General features: G+C 44.3%; 1 protein-coding gene across 1 annotated transcript in view; it reads right to left on the bottom strand.

Annotated features, from left to right (window-relative positions):
- Positions 1-11,731: 11,731 nt before the first annotated feature.
- SWAP70 (switching B cell complex subunit SWAP70) overlaps positions 11,732-19,098 on the bottom strand; it is a 52,672-nt gene continuing 45,305 nt past the window's right edge. The window contains exons 9-12 of the mRNA XM_074955028.1: positions 18,326-18,492; positions 17,137-17,335; positions 13,985-14,081; positions 11,732-12,196 (exon numbers count right to left, since the gene is read on the bottom strand). Of these exons, the coding sequence (XP_074811129.1) occupies positions 12,087-12,196; positions 13,985-14,081; positions 17,137-17,335; positions 18,326-18,492 (573 nt within the window). The 3' untranslated portion in view covers positions 11,732-12,086. The remainder of the gene's footprint in view (positions 12,197-13,984; positions 14,082-17,136; positions 17,336-18,325; positions 18,493-19,098) is intronic.

Here is a 19,098-nt window from a genome sequence, read left to right as displayed (position 1 = left end):
CAAAGTACATAAAGGTAAGTATTTGTGAAAGTCTTTGTAAGATGGCGGCCTTGTCTGTTTTGCAGAGGCAAAATATATGCACTTGTAGTAAATAGTGGGCATATTCAAAGAGGCAGGCACAATTTTGGTCACAAACCTAAAACTTTGATTTAATGGCTAGTAAGTGAGTTGAGCGAATAGTGATTTCTTTTTTCAGTTTGTTGGCAATGTGGTAGGTGCAGGTACTATTCTGGGTTGAACCAAAAAAGAAACTTTTTTCAGCAAATCAAAAAAACTCAAAACAAAAAGTCATTTTGAATTGAAATGTTTCGTTTAAAAATGTTGAAACAAAATGTTTTGAGTTTTTGGAATTCAATTAAATTGGCACAAAGTTTGTGTCTTTGAGTCTGCATTTTTCACCCCCCAAAAAAGTGTTGGTCAAAAAATGTTGCCCATGCATAACTGAGAGTAGTTTTGCCTCAGTTGTGTCAGTGAAAAATCTTGTGCATTGCATGGTCACTTTTATAATTAGGTTCTGGATGCAGGTTTGGATTTGTTAACATAGTTTTAGGCCCTCCTAATTAAAATGATCTATTTTAAGAAACTGTGCACAATCTCAAGAATTATTTAACCTGCAGCCAATAGTTTATTGCTATTATCTTCAAACCTGTTCATGAGTTGCACCTTATTTGTCTAGCACAGACAAACCATGTTGAGTGCCTTTGGGAAACCATGCTTAAAGCCTGCAGTGAGGTGCGTTGGCTACAACTGAGGTTGAACTGTGTCCAGCTCTACCCATTGCTGACACCACTCTATATCACCATTAGATGGCAGGGTGAGACTAAATATGTCCTTTACCAATGACAGTATGGAACTCACGCTCCACAGTTACACTACAACCTTGGGAATGGAGGTTGTTCGTAACTCTGAAATGTTCGTAACTTCTGAACAAAATGGTTCTTTCAAAAGTTTACGACTGAACATTGACTTAATACAGCTTTGAAACTTTGCTATTCAGAAGAAAAATGCTGCTTTCCCTTTATTTTTTAGTAGTTTATGTTTAACCCAGTACTGTACTGTATTTGCTTTTTTTCGCTGCTGCCTGATTGTGTACTTAGCCCTGGTCTACACTAGGAGTTGAGGTTGAATTTAACAGCGTTAAATCGATTTAACCTTGCACCCGTCCACACGACGAAGCCCTTTTTTTCGACTTAAAGGGCTCTTAAAATCGATTTCCTTACTCCACCCCTGACAAGTGGATTAGCACTTAAATCGGCCTTGCCGGGTCAAGTTTGAGGTACTGTGGACACAATTCGACGGTATTGGCCTCCGGGAGCTATCCCAGAGTGCTCCATTGTGACCGCTCTGGACAGCACTCTCAACTCAGATACACTGGCCTGGTAGACAGGAAAAGAACCACGAACTTTTGAATCTCATTTCCTGTTTGGCCAGCGTGGCAAGCTGCAGGTGACCATGCAGAGCTCATCAGCAGAGGTGACCGTGCAGAGCTCATCAGCAGAGGTGACCATGATGGAGTCCCAGAATCGCAAAAGAACTCCAGCATGGACGAACGGGAGGTACGGGATCTGATCGCTGTATGGGGAGAGGAATCCGTGCTATCAGAACTCCGTTCCAGTTTTCGAAATGCCAAAACCTTTGTCAGAATCTCCCAGGGCATGAAGGACAGAGGCCATAACAGGGACACGAAGCAGTGCCGCATGAAACTTAAGGAGCTGAGGCAAGCCTACCAGAAAACCAGAGAGGCGAACGGCCGCTCCGGGTCAGAGCCCCAAACATGCCGCTTCTATGATGAGCTGCATGCCATTTTAGGGGGTTCAGCCACCACTACCCCAGCCGTATTGTTTGACTCCTTCAATGGAGATGGAGGCAACACGGAAGCAGGTTTTGGGGATGAGGAAGATAGCTCACAGCAAGCAAGCAGAGAAACCGGTTTTCCCGACAGCCAGGAACTGTTTCTCACCCTGGACCTGGAGCCAGTACCCCCTGAACCCACCCAGGGCTGCCTCCCGGACCCGCCAGGTGGAGAAGGGACCTTTTAAAATACTATACATGGTTTAAAAGCAAGCGTGTTTAATGATTAATTTGCCCTGCCATTCGCGGCTCTCCTGGATGTACTCCCAAAGCCTATGCAAAAGGTTTCTGGGGAGGGCAGCCTTATTCCATCCACCATGGTAATGGTATTCCACCACTTTACCACTCCAGGCCAGTAGCACATACTCGGGAATCATTGTAGAACAAAGCATTGCAGTGTATGTTTGCTGGCGTTCAAACAACATCTGTTCTTTATCTCTCTGTGTTATCCTCAGGAGAGTGATATCATTCATGGTCACCTGGTTGAAATAGGGTGCTTTTCTTAAGGGGACATTCAGAGGTGCCCATTCCTGCTGGGCTGTTTGCCTGTGGCTGAACAGAAATGTTCCCCACTGTTAGCCACGGGGAGGGGCTAGCTACGCGCTGGGGGAGGCAAAATGCGACCTTGGAATGAAAGCACATGTGCTACGTATGTAATGTTAACAGCAAGGTTTACCGTGAAAGAGTGTACCCATTGTTCTATAAAATGTGCCTTTTTAAATACCACTGTCCCTTTTTTTTTCTCCACCAGCTGCATATGTTTTAAGGATCACAGGATCTTTTCCTTCCCAGAGGCTAGTGAAGATAAGAAGGCGAAAAAAACACACTTGCGATGAAATGTTTTCTGAGCTCATGCTGTCCTCCCACACTGACAGAGCACAGACGAATGCTTGGAGGCAGACAATGTCAGAGTGCAGGAAAGCACAAAATGACTGGGAGGAGAGGTGGCGGGCTGAAGAGAGTAAATGGCTGGCTGAAGAGAGGGCTGAAGCTGAAAGGTGGCGGCAGCGTGATGAGAGGAGGCAGGATTCAATGCTGAGGCTGCTGGAGGATCAAACTAATATGCTCCTGCGTATGGTTGAGCTGCAGGAAAGGCAGCAGGAGCACAGACTGCCACTACAGCCCCTGTGTAACCAACGGCCCTCCTCCCCAAGTACCATATCCTCCTCACCCAGACGCCCAAGAACATGGTGGGGGTGCCTCTGGCCACCCAGCCATTCCACCCCAGAGGATTGCCCAAGCAACAGAAGGCTGGCATTCAATAAGTTTTAAAGTGCTATGTGGCCTTGTCCTTCCCTCCTCCACCATCCCTCCTGGGCTACCTTGGTAGTTATCCCCCTATTTGTGTGATGAATGAATAAAGAATGCATGAATGTGAAGCAACAATGACTTTATTGCCTCTGCAAGCAGTGTTCGAAAGGAAGAGGGGAGGGTGGTTTAGCTTACAGGGAAGTAGAGTGAACCAAGGGGCGGGGGTTTTCATCAAGGAGAAACAAACAGAACTTTCACACCGTAGCCTGGCCAGTCATGAAACTGGTTTTCAAAGCTTCTCTGATGTGCACCGTGCCCTCCTGTGCTCTTCTAACCGCCCTGGTGTCTGGCTGTGCGTAACCAGCAGACAGGCGATTTGCCTCAACCTCCCACCCTGCCATAAACATCTCCCCCTTACTCTCACAGATATTGTGGAGCGCACAGCAAGCAGGAATAACAGTGGAAATATTGGTTTTGCTGAGGTCTAACCGAGTCAGTAAACTGCGCCAGCGCACTTTTAAATGTCCAAATTCACATTCTACCACCATTCTGCACTTGCTCAGCCTGTAGTTGAACAGCTCCTGACTACTGTCCAGGCTGCCTGTATATGGCTTCATGAGCCATGGCATTAAGGGGTAGGCTGGGTCCCCAAGGATAACTATCGGCATTTCAACATCCCCAATGGTTATTTTCTGGTCTGGGAAGAAAGTCCCTTGCTGCAGCTTTTGAAACAGACCAGCGTTCCTGAAGATGAGAGCGTCATGTTACTTTCCCGGCCATCCCATGTTGATGTTGGTGAAACGTCCCTTGTGATCCACCAGTGCTTGCAGCACTATTGAAAAGTACCCCTTGCGATTTATGTACTCACTGGCTTGGTGCTCCGGTGCCAAGATAGGGATATGGGTTCCGTCTATGGCCCCACCACGGTTAGGGAATCCCATTGCAGCAAAGCCATCCACTATGACCTGCACATTTCCCAGGGTCACTACCCTTGATATCAGCAGATCGTTGATTGCGTTGGCTACTTGCATCACAGCAGCCCTCACAGTAGATTTGCCCACTCCAAATTGATTCCCGACTGTCCGGTAGCTGTCTGGCGTTGCAAGCTTCCACAGGGCTATTGCTACTCACTTCTTAACTGTGAGGGCTGCTCTCATCTTGGTATTCTTGCGCCTCAGGGCGGGGGAAAGCAAGTCACAAAGTTCCATAAAAGTGCCCTTACGCATGCGAAAGTTTTGCAGCCACTGGGAATCATCCCAGACCTGCAACACTATGCAGTCCCACCAGTCTGTGCTTGTTTCCTGAGCCCAGAATCGGTGTTCCACCGCATGAACCTGCCCCATTAGCACCATGATGCCCACATTGCCAAGGCCCATGCTTTGAGAGAAGTCTGGGTCCATGTCCTCATCACTCTCATCACCGCACTGACATCGCCTACTTGCCCAGTTTCGCTTTGCCAGGTTCTGGTGCTGCATATACTGCTGGATAATGTGTGTGGTGTTTAATGTGCTCCTAGTTGCCAAAGTGATCTGAGCAGGCTCCATGCTTGCCGTGGTATGGCGTCTGCTCAGAAAAAAGGCGCAGAACAATTGTCTGCCGTTGCCCTGACAGAGGGAGGGGCAACTGACGACATGGCTTACAGGGAATTAAAATCAACAAAGCGGGTGGCTTTGCGAGAAACTGAATGGCCCCCTCAAGGATAGAACTCAAAACTGGGTTTAGCAGGCCATTGATTTCACAGAGGGAGGGAGGAGAAAATGAATACAAAACAAATCTGGTCTATTTCTTGTTTTGAGCCACTTCATCTATCTTTATACATCTTGCTGGCAGCAGACCGGGCAGTACGACCGCTAGCCATCGTCATCTCCTGGGTGCTTGGCCGAAGACGGTGCAGTATGACCGCTGGCCATCGTCTTCTGCTAGCTGCAGATTAAAAGACAGTGCACTGCTGGTAGGACTCAATCGCCATGAGACAAAACTTAAAAGGAAATGACCTGGCTGAGTCACTCCCATGTTTGCCCAGGCGCCTGGTTAAAAGAGCACCCAGGACTACGTCAACAACAGCTACCAGTCATACTGCACTGTCTGCTGCCAAAAGGCAATAAACTGCTGCTGTGTAGCAATGCAGTACCACGTCTGCCAGCACCCAGGAGACATATGTTGATGGTTAGCTGAGCGGGCTCCATGCTTGCCGTGGTATGGAGGCTGCATAGGTAACTCAAGAAAAAAGGCGCAAAACGATTGTCTGCCCTTGCTTTCACGGAAGGAGGGAGGGAAGGGGGGGGTCTGACGATATGTACCTAGAACCACCTGCGACAATGTTTTAGCCCCATCAGGCACTGGGATTTCTACCCAGAATTCAAATGGGCGGTGGAGACTGCAGGAACTGTGGGATAGCTACCCACAGTGCAACACTCCGGAAGTCGACAGGTGCCTCGGTACTGTGGACACACTCTGCCGACTACATGCACTTAGAGCATTTGTGTGGGGACACACACAATCGACTGTATCAAAACGCTTTCTACAAAACTGACTTCGACCTAATTTCATAGTGTAGACATACCCTTACAGTTCCAAATGAAATGTGTGGTTGACTGGTCAATTCGTAACTCTGGTGTTTGTAACTCTAAGGTTTGTAACATTGTCACCCTGCTGCCCCACCACAGATCTCAGGGGAAGGAGATGTTGCATGATACAAAGCCTGCACTGATGAGGAAATTTTAGTTTTGCTGCTGTGGATTTTTGATTCAAGGCTGCAACTGTCTGTTGCAAATAATAGATAAACAGTCACTATTTAGGAAAATAGAGACCCACCTGTTTATGTAACATTGGCAGGATCCTAAGTTAAAATCTATTCACTATTGGCCAGTAGAAAAGATGTGTTTGCTGTGTTACTGAAGGTAGATATGGGCTTAAGGAAGAGAAATAAGAGGTAGGTCTAACATTTTGTCTGTTACAGATTGGGAGACGATTTGGGACTGCTACCGAGGAAGACAACATTGTTGCAGTGTGAGTGTTGTTCCATGCCTCTCCATCTTTTGAGGGCTTCCTGAAGTGCTGGCAGACACCCACAAGTAGTACATAGGACATTTGTGTATTACAGCTTGGGAGGAGGTGGGTGAGGTTCTAATGTGCCTAGCTCCCTGGCTAATCATGTGGTGGGGGAAAGGAACAATGCTGTGTTGAGACCTAGATGGATCAAGGAGACACTTGTGAATAAGCTCACTCCTGCATCTAACTGGTACTCTAAAAGGCACCCACTCAACTCTCCCTCAGGGTGCTCTTGAGTGCAGCATGTTAGGGCAGCAGGCCAGCTTCTACTGAAGGAAACAGGCATTTTGCCATTGACTTCAGTGGGAGCAGGGCTTTAGTTTCCTTCGCAGTGTTTGACTGAGATCTCCAGAACAGACTGTTGCCCAGTGTAGCATTTCCCCAAGAACTTCCTTATAAACATTTTCTCTCATCATCTTCTGTAAGTCTGGGGCTTGCTGGAAACAGCAGGGTTGTTGGTTGGTATGGTTTTCCAGGCTGCAATGTTTCATGAGCCAATACACTGACTGACTGAGAGGTATCCTTAATGTGGAGACTGTTTATTTATTATTTTGTTTAAGTGGACTTGATTCAAAGGGCAACTATTCAGTGTGCTTGAAATGGGAGGGTGGGGATGTTTTTAAAGTATGTAGCATCTTTCACAAGATTTAACATTTGAAAGCAGACAAAGCCCATGAAGTAATGTGACTATTAATCAACTGAGGCAGGAAAAACAGAAATCAGCTAAGAAATAACCCAAAAATGATGAGAGGGGTTTTTTTATTTAGAAAGATGCTACATTTTAATTTTATTTTAAAACCCCATTAAGAGGATTGATACAATCAGAAAATGTTTAGGACAGCTTCCAAGACAGATTAAATTGTTGCAGTGTGAGTACTCTTCCATAATTTCCCATCTTTTGAAGGACTCTGAGGGCTTCCTGCTGTGCCAAACCAACTCCCAGGGAGGGTTTAGAGATGCTCCTGGGAGATGCACAAAAAGATGGTGGCGACAATGCAGTCTGTAGGAGGGGGAAGGTGACTTGGAAGGGAGGAGTCTATATAAAAGATGGGAGCAGAATGGAGAAGGAGAGAACACCAGAAGGAAGAAGAGAAGGGGCCACCTTCTTCTGAGTAAATTCGCACTGGACAGATTAAATGTGTGACCTAAATGCAAAGCAGAAGTCCCTTGGCGCTGTGTTTTATTTACAGCAGCCAAGAAGCTGGCCCAAGTTTTCTTTTAGACCTACTCCTCATTCTGAATAAAATGACCCGCCACCAGGCACAGTGATGCCGAGAACTGTTCTGTACAGTAACACCTTTCCTACTCAACGTCTACGCTAGGGTTTTTCCTCCCCAAAGGAGGAAGGACATTTCCCACTGTTGCTACCACTGGTTAGCTCCCATTGGCGGTGTCAACAGTGCATGTGGCCGGTGGCATTTAAAACTGCTTAGAAAACATGGTGGTAAAAATTGCTCATGGCAGGAGGAGCCTTATCCACACTAGAGCCCCCATTACTGCTCTTGGTGGTGGAGCTGCATTGGTGTTAGCAAAAAGAAAAAAAAGAAAAAAATTGTGCCAAGCCCATCTGAAGCCCATTTTACAAGGAAAATGACTTAAGACATCCACCCCATTTTTTGAAACAGGTATTAGCCTCCATGGGGCTGTACTAGCAGCCAAACTGTTTCCAACCCTAGTAAACGCTCTCCAGAGGGGGAGTGGAGTTCTTAAGAAAAAAGGCCCAAGTCAGGGAACCTGTGCTACACGCCGATAGCACCAACCCTATTATAAAACATTTTCTCACTAACCAAGTTTCAATCGTAATGTTGAAAAGACTTCTGGGATATGTTGGTCCTGCCTGTACTTAGACCAAGAAGTATGGCACTGGAGTGACGGGCAGACTGCTTTGAGGCTACAGTCCCTATGCAATACCTTGCAGCCCCCAAGCATCCTTTAAGTGCTGATTGCACTGAATATTTGTAACACCAGTCTTCAGCTCCCCCCCGGAGCTCAACTACTCAACAGCCTTTTTTTTTCTCAGGGTGGCAGGGAAGCCACAAGAAATGTAGCTGAACTGGTCCACCTAGCCTGAACTCCTTGCCAAATTGCTGCACCTTGTGTTTGGCAGTTAATCTCAAGGCCCTATTCCTAGCAACACTGCTGGGCATAATGGGAGAGTTGTTCCTGGAAGCGGAGAATACGTTGGTACAACCACTACCATAAAGAGCACTTTGTGCAGAGCAGTGTTGACAAATTAAACCACTGCAAAGACAAGGGCTACAACAAATTTCATACAACGTCCCTACAATTCTTTTGGTGCTTATAGCCTGATCCAAAGCCCAAAGGATTCTGAGCTCTGAGTGTGGACAGTCTCTGAACGTGGTCACTAGCTTGATGACTAAATTGTTTTTTCCATGTGGTTATTTGCTCAGTACAATAAATGTGCTGTTGCAGCACAGAGCATTTCTCATTTCAAGAAGCCAAAGAAAAGTGTACAAGTTCATCTCAAAGTGTAAATAACTTTTTTTAATTATTTTATTAAAAAGCCAATTCTAAAGAACAGTAAAAAAGTCTGCATCATTTGGTATTTCCTTAAAATATTTTGAACAAGTTTAAAAAAAAAAAAAAAAAAAAAAGACAGCAGAAAATGAATTAGCCCAATACACCTTCATGCCAAAAAAAAAAAAAAAAAGGGTGGGGAGATGATTGTGAGTTACACTGTTCCAGCTCTTCCTTTACCAGTTTAAAAATGTATAGCTATGATAGTATTAGCACATTCCTATGTAAACAATTATAGTCCAAGTAGTAGCTTAGCAGTAAACTAAAAGAAATATTAGTTTACTGTACAGTAATTACAAATATGAAATCCTAGGACGTGCTAGCACTCAAATCTGTATCTCCATTTATTGAAACGAGTTCAATTAATTAGTATAAAAATATAACCACCCATAAACACCGGGGGATCTGAAATCAGACACTTTTGAGTCTCCAGCAAATAAAAACAGATGAGTTCCAGTTCTGAAGGATGGTTTTGTTCAACATTGTACAGTTTCTACTTGTTATTTTACTGAATCACTTAGTAATACTGTTCTGTACACAAGTATATGGTTATCTATCTAAAACATTCATTTTCATATTTAACTATGCAATAATTTAACATTTAGTTGCACTAAAAATTAGAAGTTGAGAATTGTACATTTCATAGCGGTGCAAATCAAAAGTTGATTGGCAGGCCCTATGCATGGGTAGCTGCTATTCAGTGTGGGGCATAGTGCGCATTTGGGGAAAGATTTCTCAGGAATTGACTGACATCTGTGGGGGAATGTCTACAAAAGCAAAATCATGTAGTATATTACTTTGAAACAAATGGCTTTCCCTGCTGCAAGACCCATCCTGTGCTAGAGTTCTTTTGAATGTTTTTAGTATAATGGGATAGATTCATAGCGATCAGTGACAAAGGTTTTTGTTTTGTTATTTAAAGGTAATACTACTAGGTGAGGGTGGCATTGGAATGCTGGGTTAATTAAGTTTTCATCCCAATTATAGGATTAAAAGAACAAAAAATCAAATTAATTTTTTCTGCTTCCTTGATTGGTGGAACCTGGTTCATAAAAGTTTTTAGCATCTCACCTGTTTCATAATAGTTCTTGAGGCTACACTTCAAGCTGGGGCTGTTGTTGCCAGCTCAGAGCGCTACTCTCCCCGTGTACTAAAAACAGAATGTGGCTGCAGCAGTGTGAGGGACTAGCTGCCCTGAGTGCAGGCATGTTAGTGCTAACAGGTAGACAGGTGGGAGTATGTCTCCTCCAGCTGGAGACTGTACCTGCCATACAGATTTTAAGCCTTAAAGGGACTACTCTGATCAGCTAGGGTGACTTCTAGTATAACGCAGGCCAAAGAACCTCATCCACTAATTTCTGAATCAAGCCCATGATTTGTTTGAAGAATAGAATGTCTTTAAATCATGAGTGGAGGTCTTTTAAAAAGACTTTAACCAAAATACACGAACTGAAGACATAAGCTTTAGGACAGCTGGGGCAGCAGCTGCTTTTCCACATAGAGACTGCACTACGGCCATGATCCCGGAGCGCTGCTTTTCCCAATTGTGTTAGACCAGTGCTTCTCAAAATGTGATTTATGAAGTACACAGTGGTGGTCCACAGAGAGCTGTCAGGTCATACAGTGCTGACTCAGATGCATCAGTGCAAAGAGAACCCAGCCTAGCTGCCTTCAGCAGGGATCACTGTATAGTAACAGAGCCACAAAGAGGAAATTAAGGGTATGTCTCCACTGCAATATAAGCTCAGGGTCAGAAGAAATTTAGTTACCAAGCCTTGGGCTCGAGTGCATACTAGAAATTGTTGAAACCTGGGTCCCACCATGGATACTTCATGATCCAAGGCAGAGTCCAACTACCCAGACCCCAGACTTCCTAACATGTGCTTGCTTTAGCCCTTTGTTCATGGTGCAGTGTGGGAACACTTGACTGGCCCAAGGAATATTTTTGCCAGATTCCTCAAGCATAAGTCCAGTGGGACTGCATCTACACTGTAAAGCAACAGGGTTTGAAGGCTGGGTCCCAGCTTGACTCAAGTTGGGACCCTGGGGTAGCATGATTTGTGTGTAGAGGGTTAGGCTCGAGTCTGAGCCTATTGCAGTGTAGACATGTCCTACGTGTCCAGTGGAGGAGATGAAATGAAGGGCAAAAGGAGACTATGATTGGCAGTGGGAAGAGAAGTGGGGTTGCTCTCAGAATATGGGTCCCACTTGTTTTAAATGATACTGCCTGTATAAAGACATAGGCAAGCAGTTCCCTCACTTTAGAAACACTAGAAATAACAGTACTTAAAAAGAAAAGGAGTACTTGTGGCACCTTAGAGACTAACCAATTTATTTGAGCATAAGCTTTCGTGAGCTACAGCTCACTTCATCGGATGCATACTGTGGAAACTGCAGAAGACATTATATACACAGAGACCATGAAACAATACCTCCTCCCACCCCACTCTCCTGCTGGTAACAGCTTATCTAAAGTGATCACTCTCCTTACAATGTGTGTGATAATCAAGTTGGGCCATTTCCAGCACAAATCCAGGTTTTCTCACCCTCCGCCCCCCCCCACACAAACTCACTCTCCTGCTGGTAATAGCCCATCCAAAGTGACCACTCTCTTTACAATGTGAGTTAGTGTGTGTGGTTTTTGGAAAAAAAGGGGGGGGGGGTGAGAAAACCTGGATTTGTGCTGGAAATGGCCCAACTTGATTATCATACACATTGTAAGGAGAGTGATCACTTTGGATGGGCTATTACCAGCAGGAGAGTGAGTTTGTGTGTGTGGGGGGGGGGGGGGGGGGAGGGCCGGAGGGTGAGAAAACCTGGATTTGTGCTGGAAACGGCCCAACTTGATTATCACACACATTGTAAGGAGAGTGATCACTTTAGATAAGCTGTTACCAGCAGGAGAGTGGGGTGGGAGGAGGTATTGTTTCATGGTCTCTGTTGTATATAATGTCTTCTGCAGTTTCCACAGTATGCATCCGATGAAGTGAGCTGTAGCTCACAAAAGCTTATGCTCAAATAAATTGGTTAGTCTCTAAGGTGCCACAAGTACTCCTTTTCTTTTTGCGAATACAGACTAACACGGCTGTTACTCTGAAACAGCACTTAACCTATCAAATGCAGTCACAGTGTTATGTCATAAAATTTTTAGCAAGTATTCTATTAACAAAATTATTATTTAAATAACAATCTGCAACTGAGAGGTTGGATAATGTTTTCCATATAAATAAAGCAGTTTCTGGAAGCTAAGTGTTGGAGGGAAAATTGCAGACAGCATTTGCAGAATGTGTTGCTTTGAACATACTCAATCATTACAAGCAGTAAGCCATATTTGAAGTATAAAATGGCATGATCAAATATTTTATTGCTGTTCAGTGAGATTTCAGCTGCCTTCATTACTCAGAAGTGGCCTTTTTCCCCTTCCAGCTCTTTTCTCTTTGCTCAAGTTCAGCTTGAGTGAAGGCTGCTGGTCCCCAGTTAGTAATTAAGTGAGGATTCTTAGACCCTGAAAGACATTATAATATTTGACATAAAATAGACATTTTTCCATAGGTAAAATTACTGTTTGCTACATCAGGCTAGATGGAGCACAGCTAGAATCAGTACAACCAGCGGTGCGGTAACAAACATCTGTTGGCTAGAGGAAGGTAACCAGTTTTTAAAAATCCATGGTTACCTTCTATATGCACTTCTTGCACAATTTCATAATCCCATTCCATTCACCAAGTTCCTTTTTTCACAATACCTGGCATGACTTAAGGCAATTTACGTGTCTACTACTACAAGAAGTGCATCTGTATACGTGTCCAAAACCCACAACCACTGACTTCTGTCAGCTTTGCCAAGATTTTCTCCCTTCCTTTAGGACACCAGCCATCTCTTTGTAATTGTCCATGCCTGTGGCACAATTGACCAATCTCTTAGTATAATCTCTTTTGGGGGCAGGGACAATCTTTTTGTTCTGTATCTGTATAATGCCTAGCACAGAAGAGTTCTGGACCATGACTAGGGCTCCTAGGCAGTTGGGTAATAGAAATAATACTATGAGTAACAGAGGCTTTTTCCCTAGACTTATGGCTGATCTACAGCACCCCTTCCCTGTGTCTGTAGAAACCTTGGGCCAAACCCTTAGTCCCACCAAGGATTCTCGGCAGCACTAAGGCATTGCAAAACTACCTTAAGCTGCCTCCTGTCAATGGGAAATCTCCATGTGGTACAGAACAGATGTAGCTATCAGGAATGTCCCCAAGAGAAAGGGGACCTGGTTGGGTAGCCTCCATGTTCCAGCAGTGCCCAGCTAATAGAGAAGTGCTGGGGTCGCTCCAGGGCCCAGGATTGAGACGCCACTTTTTTCTAGCCCTTGCACATGCACTGAATACACGCTCACTGGACTAGAGGACTTAGACTGTCTTGGCTAAGCTTGTTAATGTAAACAAGGAAGTGGTTTATTCCATGTTTTTGCTATTTATTTCCTGTATTACCCACCCTAAATAACCAAACTAACTTGAGCTAGCCCTAGAAGTAGCTTTTTCATACACATATATTGAAAACAGATTTTTAGGATTTTAAGAATGTGAACAAGTTTGAAAAGGCTCAACCTAAAAAAGCTCCCTAAGCATTATTTTTGTTTGTTTGTTTAATACATCACTGAGGATAGCAAAGTCTTAAGAGTTACCACAGTATTGAATGTCTAGCCTCTTAGCAAAATTAACAAGCCCTGGGCATTGTGCTTCCCCCTCCTGGCTGACTGTTCAGGAGGTAGAAAAGCACTAAGACCCTTATTCTTTGAGTAGCTCAGGGCCCAATCCTGCTCCAACCAATGGCATAGCTTTTGCTAGAGCAGGAATCTGATCAACTGAAATTTTGTTTTCACAAGAAAGGAGCTGGCAGGGAGATCAGATGGCTTTCAGGCTGTCAATGCTGACAGTATCCTTCTAATACTTCATACTGACACTGTTTACTTGGCTCCGCAGCAAAGAAATGGAGGATAACGTGAAACTGTGGTATAATCTTTGTTCTCAAAATCATTTAAAGATTTTGCACAATCCACTCCAATTTCTCAATGCACTATATGTTGAGTCTGAAAAACCACAGCCCCCAGATTCTGCAGGGTCCCTCTTTACTCAATGTGCTTATTTTAAAATGTGGTATTTGCAGGCGGCAGTGATACCTGATGAGCTAAAGGGAAAGGCTACCCTGGATAAGTCAGGCAGGAGCTCCAAGTCCTTTCTTGGACACATCATAAAGGCACAATGAGCTCTGTTAATTTGTATTTTCTGTACTGATTACGCACCTGGTTCTATTAATCGAATTAATCCTTCATGATGAGCTACTTTATCTTTCCAGCTCTTGGTCTTGTTAGCTGCCAGTTCCAACTTCTTTTTGACTCCCTGAAACAAGATGCAGCACGTTTAAAAATATTAAAAGGCTCTGGCCTATTCCAGATACAACACACAAAGTATACAGGAAGATGAAACTCTCAAACCTCTCCTTTCAGAGACTGATTACCTCCCACAAAAGCCCGTTAAAACATCCTTTGTCGTCAGTTCAACTAGGACCACTCACTTTTTGAGAACAATTCTTTACCAGTCAACTCAATTAGTCTCAAGTCAGAGTCTTTAGCTAGGAAGAGAGAGATCATTAAAGCTAATAAACAGTACTCCATCCTCATCCTCCTTGACCTGTCAGCTGCCTTTGACACAGTCAACCAGGCTCATCTTGAAATTTTGTCCTCCTTTGGCTTCCATGACCCTGTCTTGCTTCTCCTCCCACCTCACTAATTGCTCTTCCAATTTGTCCTTTGCTTCTGGGGATCCTCCTCATCCTCTCCACAGGGCGTTGTCCTTGGTCTCCTTCTCTTCTCCCCTTACACCTTATCTCTGAGTAATCCTATCTACAAACAAATTCAACTACCATCTCTGTGCCACAACTCACATATCTGCCTCACTGCTCCAGACCTGTCTCCTCTCCAAACTGACGTCTCAGCCTCTCTCACTGACATCTCTTCATGGATGTCGAGCTTGAGCTGATGACTGAATATGGTTAAAACAGAGTTCTTAATATTTCCCCTCCCCAACCAAGAGCTCCTTGCCACCTCTTTTCTCTATCACTTTGGAGACAACAGCACCACCCTGCATGCCCACAGCCTGGACATTATCTTCAATTCACACCTCTGTCTAGGTCTTCACATCTGGGCTATGTCTAAATCTTGCTGATTATTTTTTCTGCTTAACATTGCTCTCTTATGCCCTTTCCTATCCATCCATGCCACCACCTCATGTCTTGATTACTACCACATCCTTCTCTCTTGCCTGGACAAATGCAATCTTGCCCCACTCATATCCATTCAGAATGTTGCAGCAAAGATAATTTCCTAGCCTGTTATTCTGCCCACATCACCCTTCTCTTTGTGTACCTCCAGTGGCTCCCTGTTATCTATCGCACCAAACAATCTGCTTTTCTTCACTTTCCAAGCCCTTCACAGCCTATCCCCAATTTGCTATCAAGCTGTCAGCACCGGCCTCTGGTCAGCCCATGATGCCAGCCAGCCTCCACTGCCTACATGCTGAATTTCAAACAAGCATCTTTGTACTTTCACCCATGCTACTCCTCATGCTGGAGAGGAGCTCCACATAAACACGTGCAAAGCCATCTTGTTATCCACCTTTGCATAATGCCTACAAAGAAACTTGACAATATGCCAAGACCACTGCTTAGCATGCTGACCACGTATACCTCGTTATGTCCTTGTACTCCCCCATATGTCTGTGTCTCCATTTATAATCCTTACATCTTATCCTTAGAGGGTAAGCTTTTTGGAGGGTGGAGGGGGTGTGTGGACCATTTTTTTGTTGTTTGTACAGTGTGCACAGCACAGTGAGGTCCTGGTTCATGACTAAAGCTCATAGGGATTACAGTGAAGTACATAACAAAATATTTTAGTCTAGCCTATAATGCTGTCAATTGGGGGAACGGAGTTTAGAAAGATACTCTGCACTAGCAGAGGTAGGGCTGAAGTGACACTTGCAGGGCGAACAATTTCCACGGAGCAAGAGGTTTCTGTTTGTGGGCTAAGACCATTACTGAATGGCGATGCCCCTGAGAGTTCATCGTACACTAATCAGTAACTTCATAGGGTGACACTCTGTGAGAAGAGTGTTCGTCTTGGGCACATGCAAGGCAGCTCAAGCATCCTGGAACGTTTGTCAGGGTATTGGGGGAACATGAACAAATTGAGAGCACCAGAATGAATGGGTGAAATGGAAGCCTAAAGACCTAGCCTTCCTTCCTCTAATCTCAGCTGGCCTTTTGAATCAATGCCAGACAATTTGTAGAGGCCCAATTTGTAAAGGAAAGGTCAGACTATGTAATCAGAAATCTGAATATTTAAAGAAACCTTGTTAAATATTTAAAGTATTTGCACTAACTTTAAAAAAAGTAACAAGTAGCTTAAAGTTTAGAGTTGTTAGATTTAAATCTGGTTTTGGCAGGCTGCTAGTTGGAGTAGGAATGTGGTTTTGTTTATGGATGTACATACATGTGCATGTGTAATCAAAGATGGCTCAAGTGTTATCAGAAAAATCAAGCAACTCCCATGGCAATGTCACACTTAGCCCCAATTATGTAAATCTAAGAGATCCTTGGAAATTATCTGTTCAAGATATTGCACTTCTTAATTTCACTTTCCTCTCATGAGGAAACTTCAACCCCCCAGAACAATTCGATGTTCTGTAACATTCCCAGACACAACTGGGTATGGCTGAGGTACAATCACAATAAGGGGATCAGAACCACTTCGTCTTTGCCTCTGAATGTCCTGGCTTGCATGGTTTAATGTTAATGTGTTCCTTGCAGCACCATCAAGAAAGCAAGTTGGCCTGAGAATCAAGCCATTGTGCGTCACCCAACTATGCACAGAAAGGCCAGTTCTAGGGGTCAGAGGACAATCCAGTCCCCGTAATCATTACTTGTCATCCTCCGACTGCCGACGGGGCTCTCGATTAGTGCTAGCTGTGCTGGTGGTTCGTGCAATATCGACACTTATCCTGGGGAACTGGACTGAAGCTCTCGCATGAGAGGCAGGATGGTCCTTGTTAGCCTGGGAGTCAGGAGACATGGGTTCAATTCCCTGCTCTGTGTGACATTGGTCCTCAGTTCCCCATCCATACAATGGGAATAAAAGCAGTTCCCTTTTTCACAGAGAGGATAAATACATCAAAGATTATGAAGTCTAAGTTGTGAAGTGACAGGGGCCATAACATGCACCATAGAGGCCACTGAAAAAGCTGGAGATAACTTCTTGTCTTGGGCTGGATTCAAATGCATACACATGAATTAAAAAGGCACAATATCCCATTACCAACCCCTAAATTTGTTTTAATTTGGCTCTCATTGAACACCTGGCATTAGGCAGATTAGGAACACAGATGGCATAAAGTAATTTACCTCATACTGTTCAAGTGCCTGCTTCCTTTCTAGTTCAAGCTGTTCCAATTGTTGCATAGCAACTTGAAGAGCACGTTCCTTTATGATCCTCTGGGTCTCTAACTCTTGCTTCTCTGCTTCTGTCATCAGAATGGTCTGCTGCTGCTGCAAGTGCCATTTTTCCAGGTCAGCTCTCTTTGCTGACTCTTCCTCCAGTAACCTAGAGAGGAGATTGTGATGACTGCAGCACTGTATTTGAAAACTACGTCTAATCCATTATCTAGCACATATGTGCTAACAAGCAAGGCGATCAAGCACATTACTTTCTGATGATTAACTTGGAAAGCACGGGAAAGGGAGGAGTTTTTACAAACATTAGAACCCATACCAGTCACTCAAGAGCACAAACAACACAATCACAAAAAATGCTGTTCAGGGAGTTATTTCAGCCTGTAGTGTAACTACCCAACACTAAGAAACCACACGAAAAACGGGCACAAAAAGTTGTCACTAGCAGGGAGGATTGAAATCCACAGTAGAAAATGAAAGTGCAGCCCATTATCAGCATGAAATTAATTTGGGATAAAATACAAGTTGATATGAAAATTGGATAATTATTGCTTTGTGAAAACATGTAATAGTAAAATAGTACACATGCAGGCCTCCATTTTCAGAAGTGACTTGACATTGTTGGTGCCAAAGTGGACACACACGAAAAGGGGCCTGATTGTCTGAAAGTTCAGAGCACCACACCTGAAAGTCAGGCCTCTTTACTGTGTCATGTTGGGAACCCAAAAACTGAGACAGCCAAAAGCATTAGTCACTTTTGAATGTTTAGGCCTTAGAGACAAGTGTCCAATACTCGAACATCCAAATCTATTCTATACCCCCAATGTGTCTACTACATTCAGCTTTGATATCTTAATAAAGATCACTACGATTATTAATCACTACTATGTATTTGTAAGTTCCTCACGCTTATAGTATCTGAGAGAGCCCAGTGGATAGCAGCACCTCAATCCCTCACCTCACCCCTAAGCCTCCTCTCGGATATCCTAGAATCAGAGAAATGCAGGGCTGGAAGGGATCTCACGAGGTCATCAAGTCCGGTCCCCTGCACTGAGGCAGGACAAAATAAACCTAGACCATGCCTGTCAGGAATGGTTTTATCAATTTACTTCCACTGCTACCATAAGACTAAAAACCACACCTGGCTTGAAGTTTCCTTACGGTCTCTTCATCTTGACGTGCCTGTTTCTCATCCTCCAAGGCTTCCTGTAGTTCTTTGTACATTTCTTCGAGTTCACATACTCTCTGCAAATACTGTTTAAGTTCAGACGATTTCTGAGCAACCTGCTCTTCCATTTGCTGTCTTACCTGACAACATAAAGTGAAGACACACCTTAGCTCAGCATCCCCGTGACAGTAGTGGGCTTTTCTTTGCCCAGGATGGAGCCCTCAAGGATCTTCCATTTGCAGAGAGAGAACCTTTTCACTATACTTGCCAAGTTTCCCACCTCAAGCAGGATTCTCACATGCAGCTCACTTCCCCAGCTCCTCTGCTTGTACTCTTCCCAGGATGCTTACTTTCTCTACCCTCTGTGCTGTCCACACAGCAGGATGTCGTAGTTACACTTAGGCCTGGTCTACACCCAGAGTTGTAGCTTCATAACTAACGGTGTGGTTTCATATTGGCTTAGTTAAATTGCTACAACTTTGTGGGGATGCTCTTAGAGTGGTTTAAGCCTGGCTCAGGTCAGGCAAGTTATAGGCACAAACTAAACGACTGGAACCAGTATTATACAGACAAAAGAGTCCACATACAATTTTAAACTAGTTCAATAGCAGTGTGCAGACAACCCCTTAGTAAATTTCACACTGTGAAGTCCAGAGTGGTAGGCAGTGAATAGTGGTGCAGTGGCAGTTGTGGGTATGGGAGTGCATGTGGGGCTGGAAAAGCAGAGAAATCAAAGGAGCAGAGAG

Source organism: Natator depressus, chromosome 6 (genome assembly GCF_965152275.1).
Source record: "Natator depressus isolate rNatDep1 chromosome 6, rNatDep2.hap1, whole genome shotgun sequence".
Taxonomy (NCBI): domain Eukaryota; kingdom Metazoa; phylum Chordata; order Testudines; family Cheloniidae; genus Natator; species Natator depressus.
This window is presented reverse-complemented; position numbering and strand designations above follow the sequence as displayed.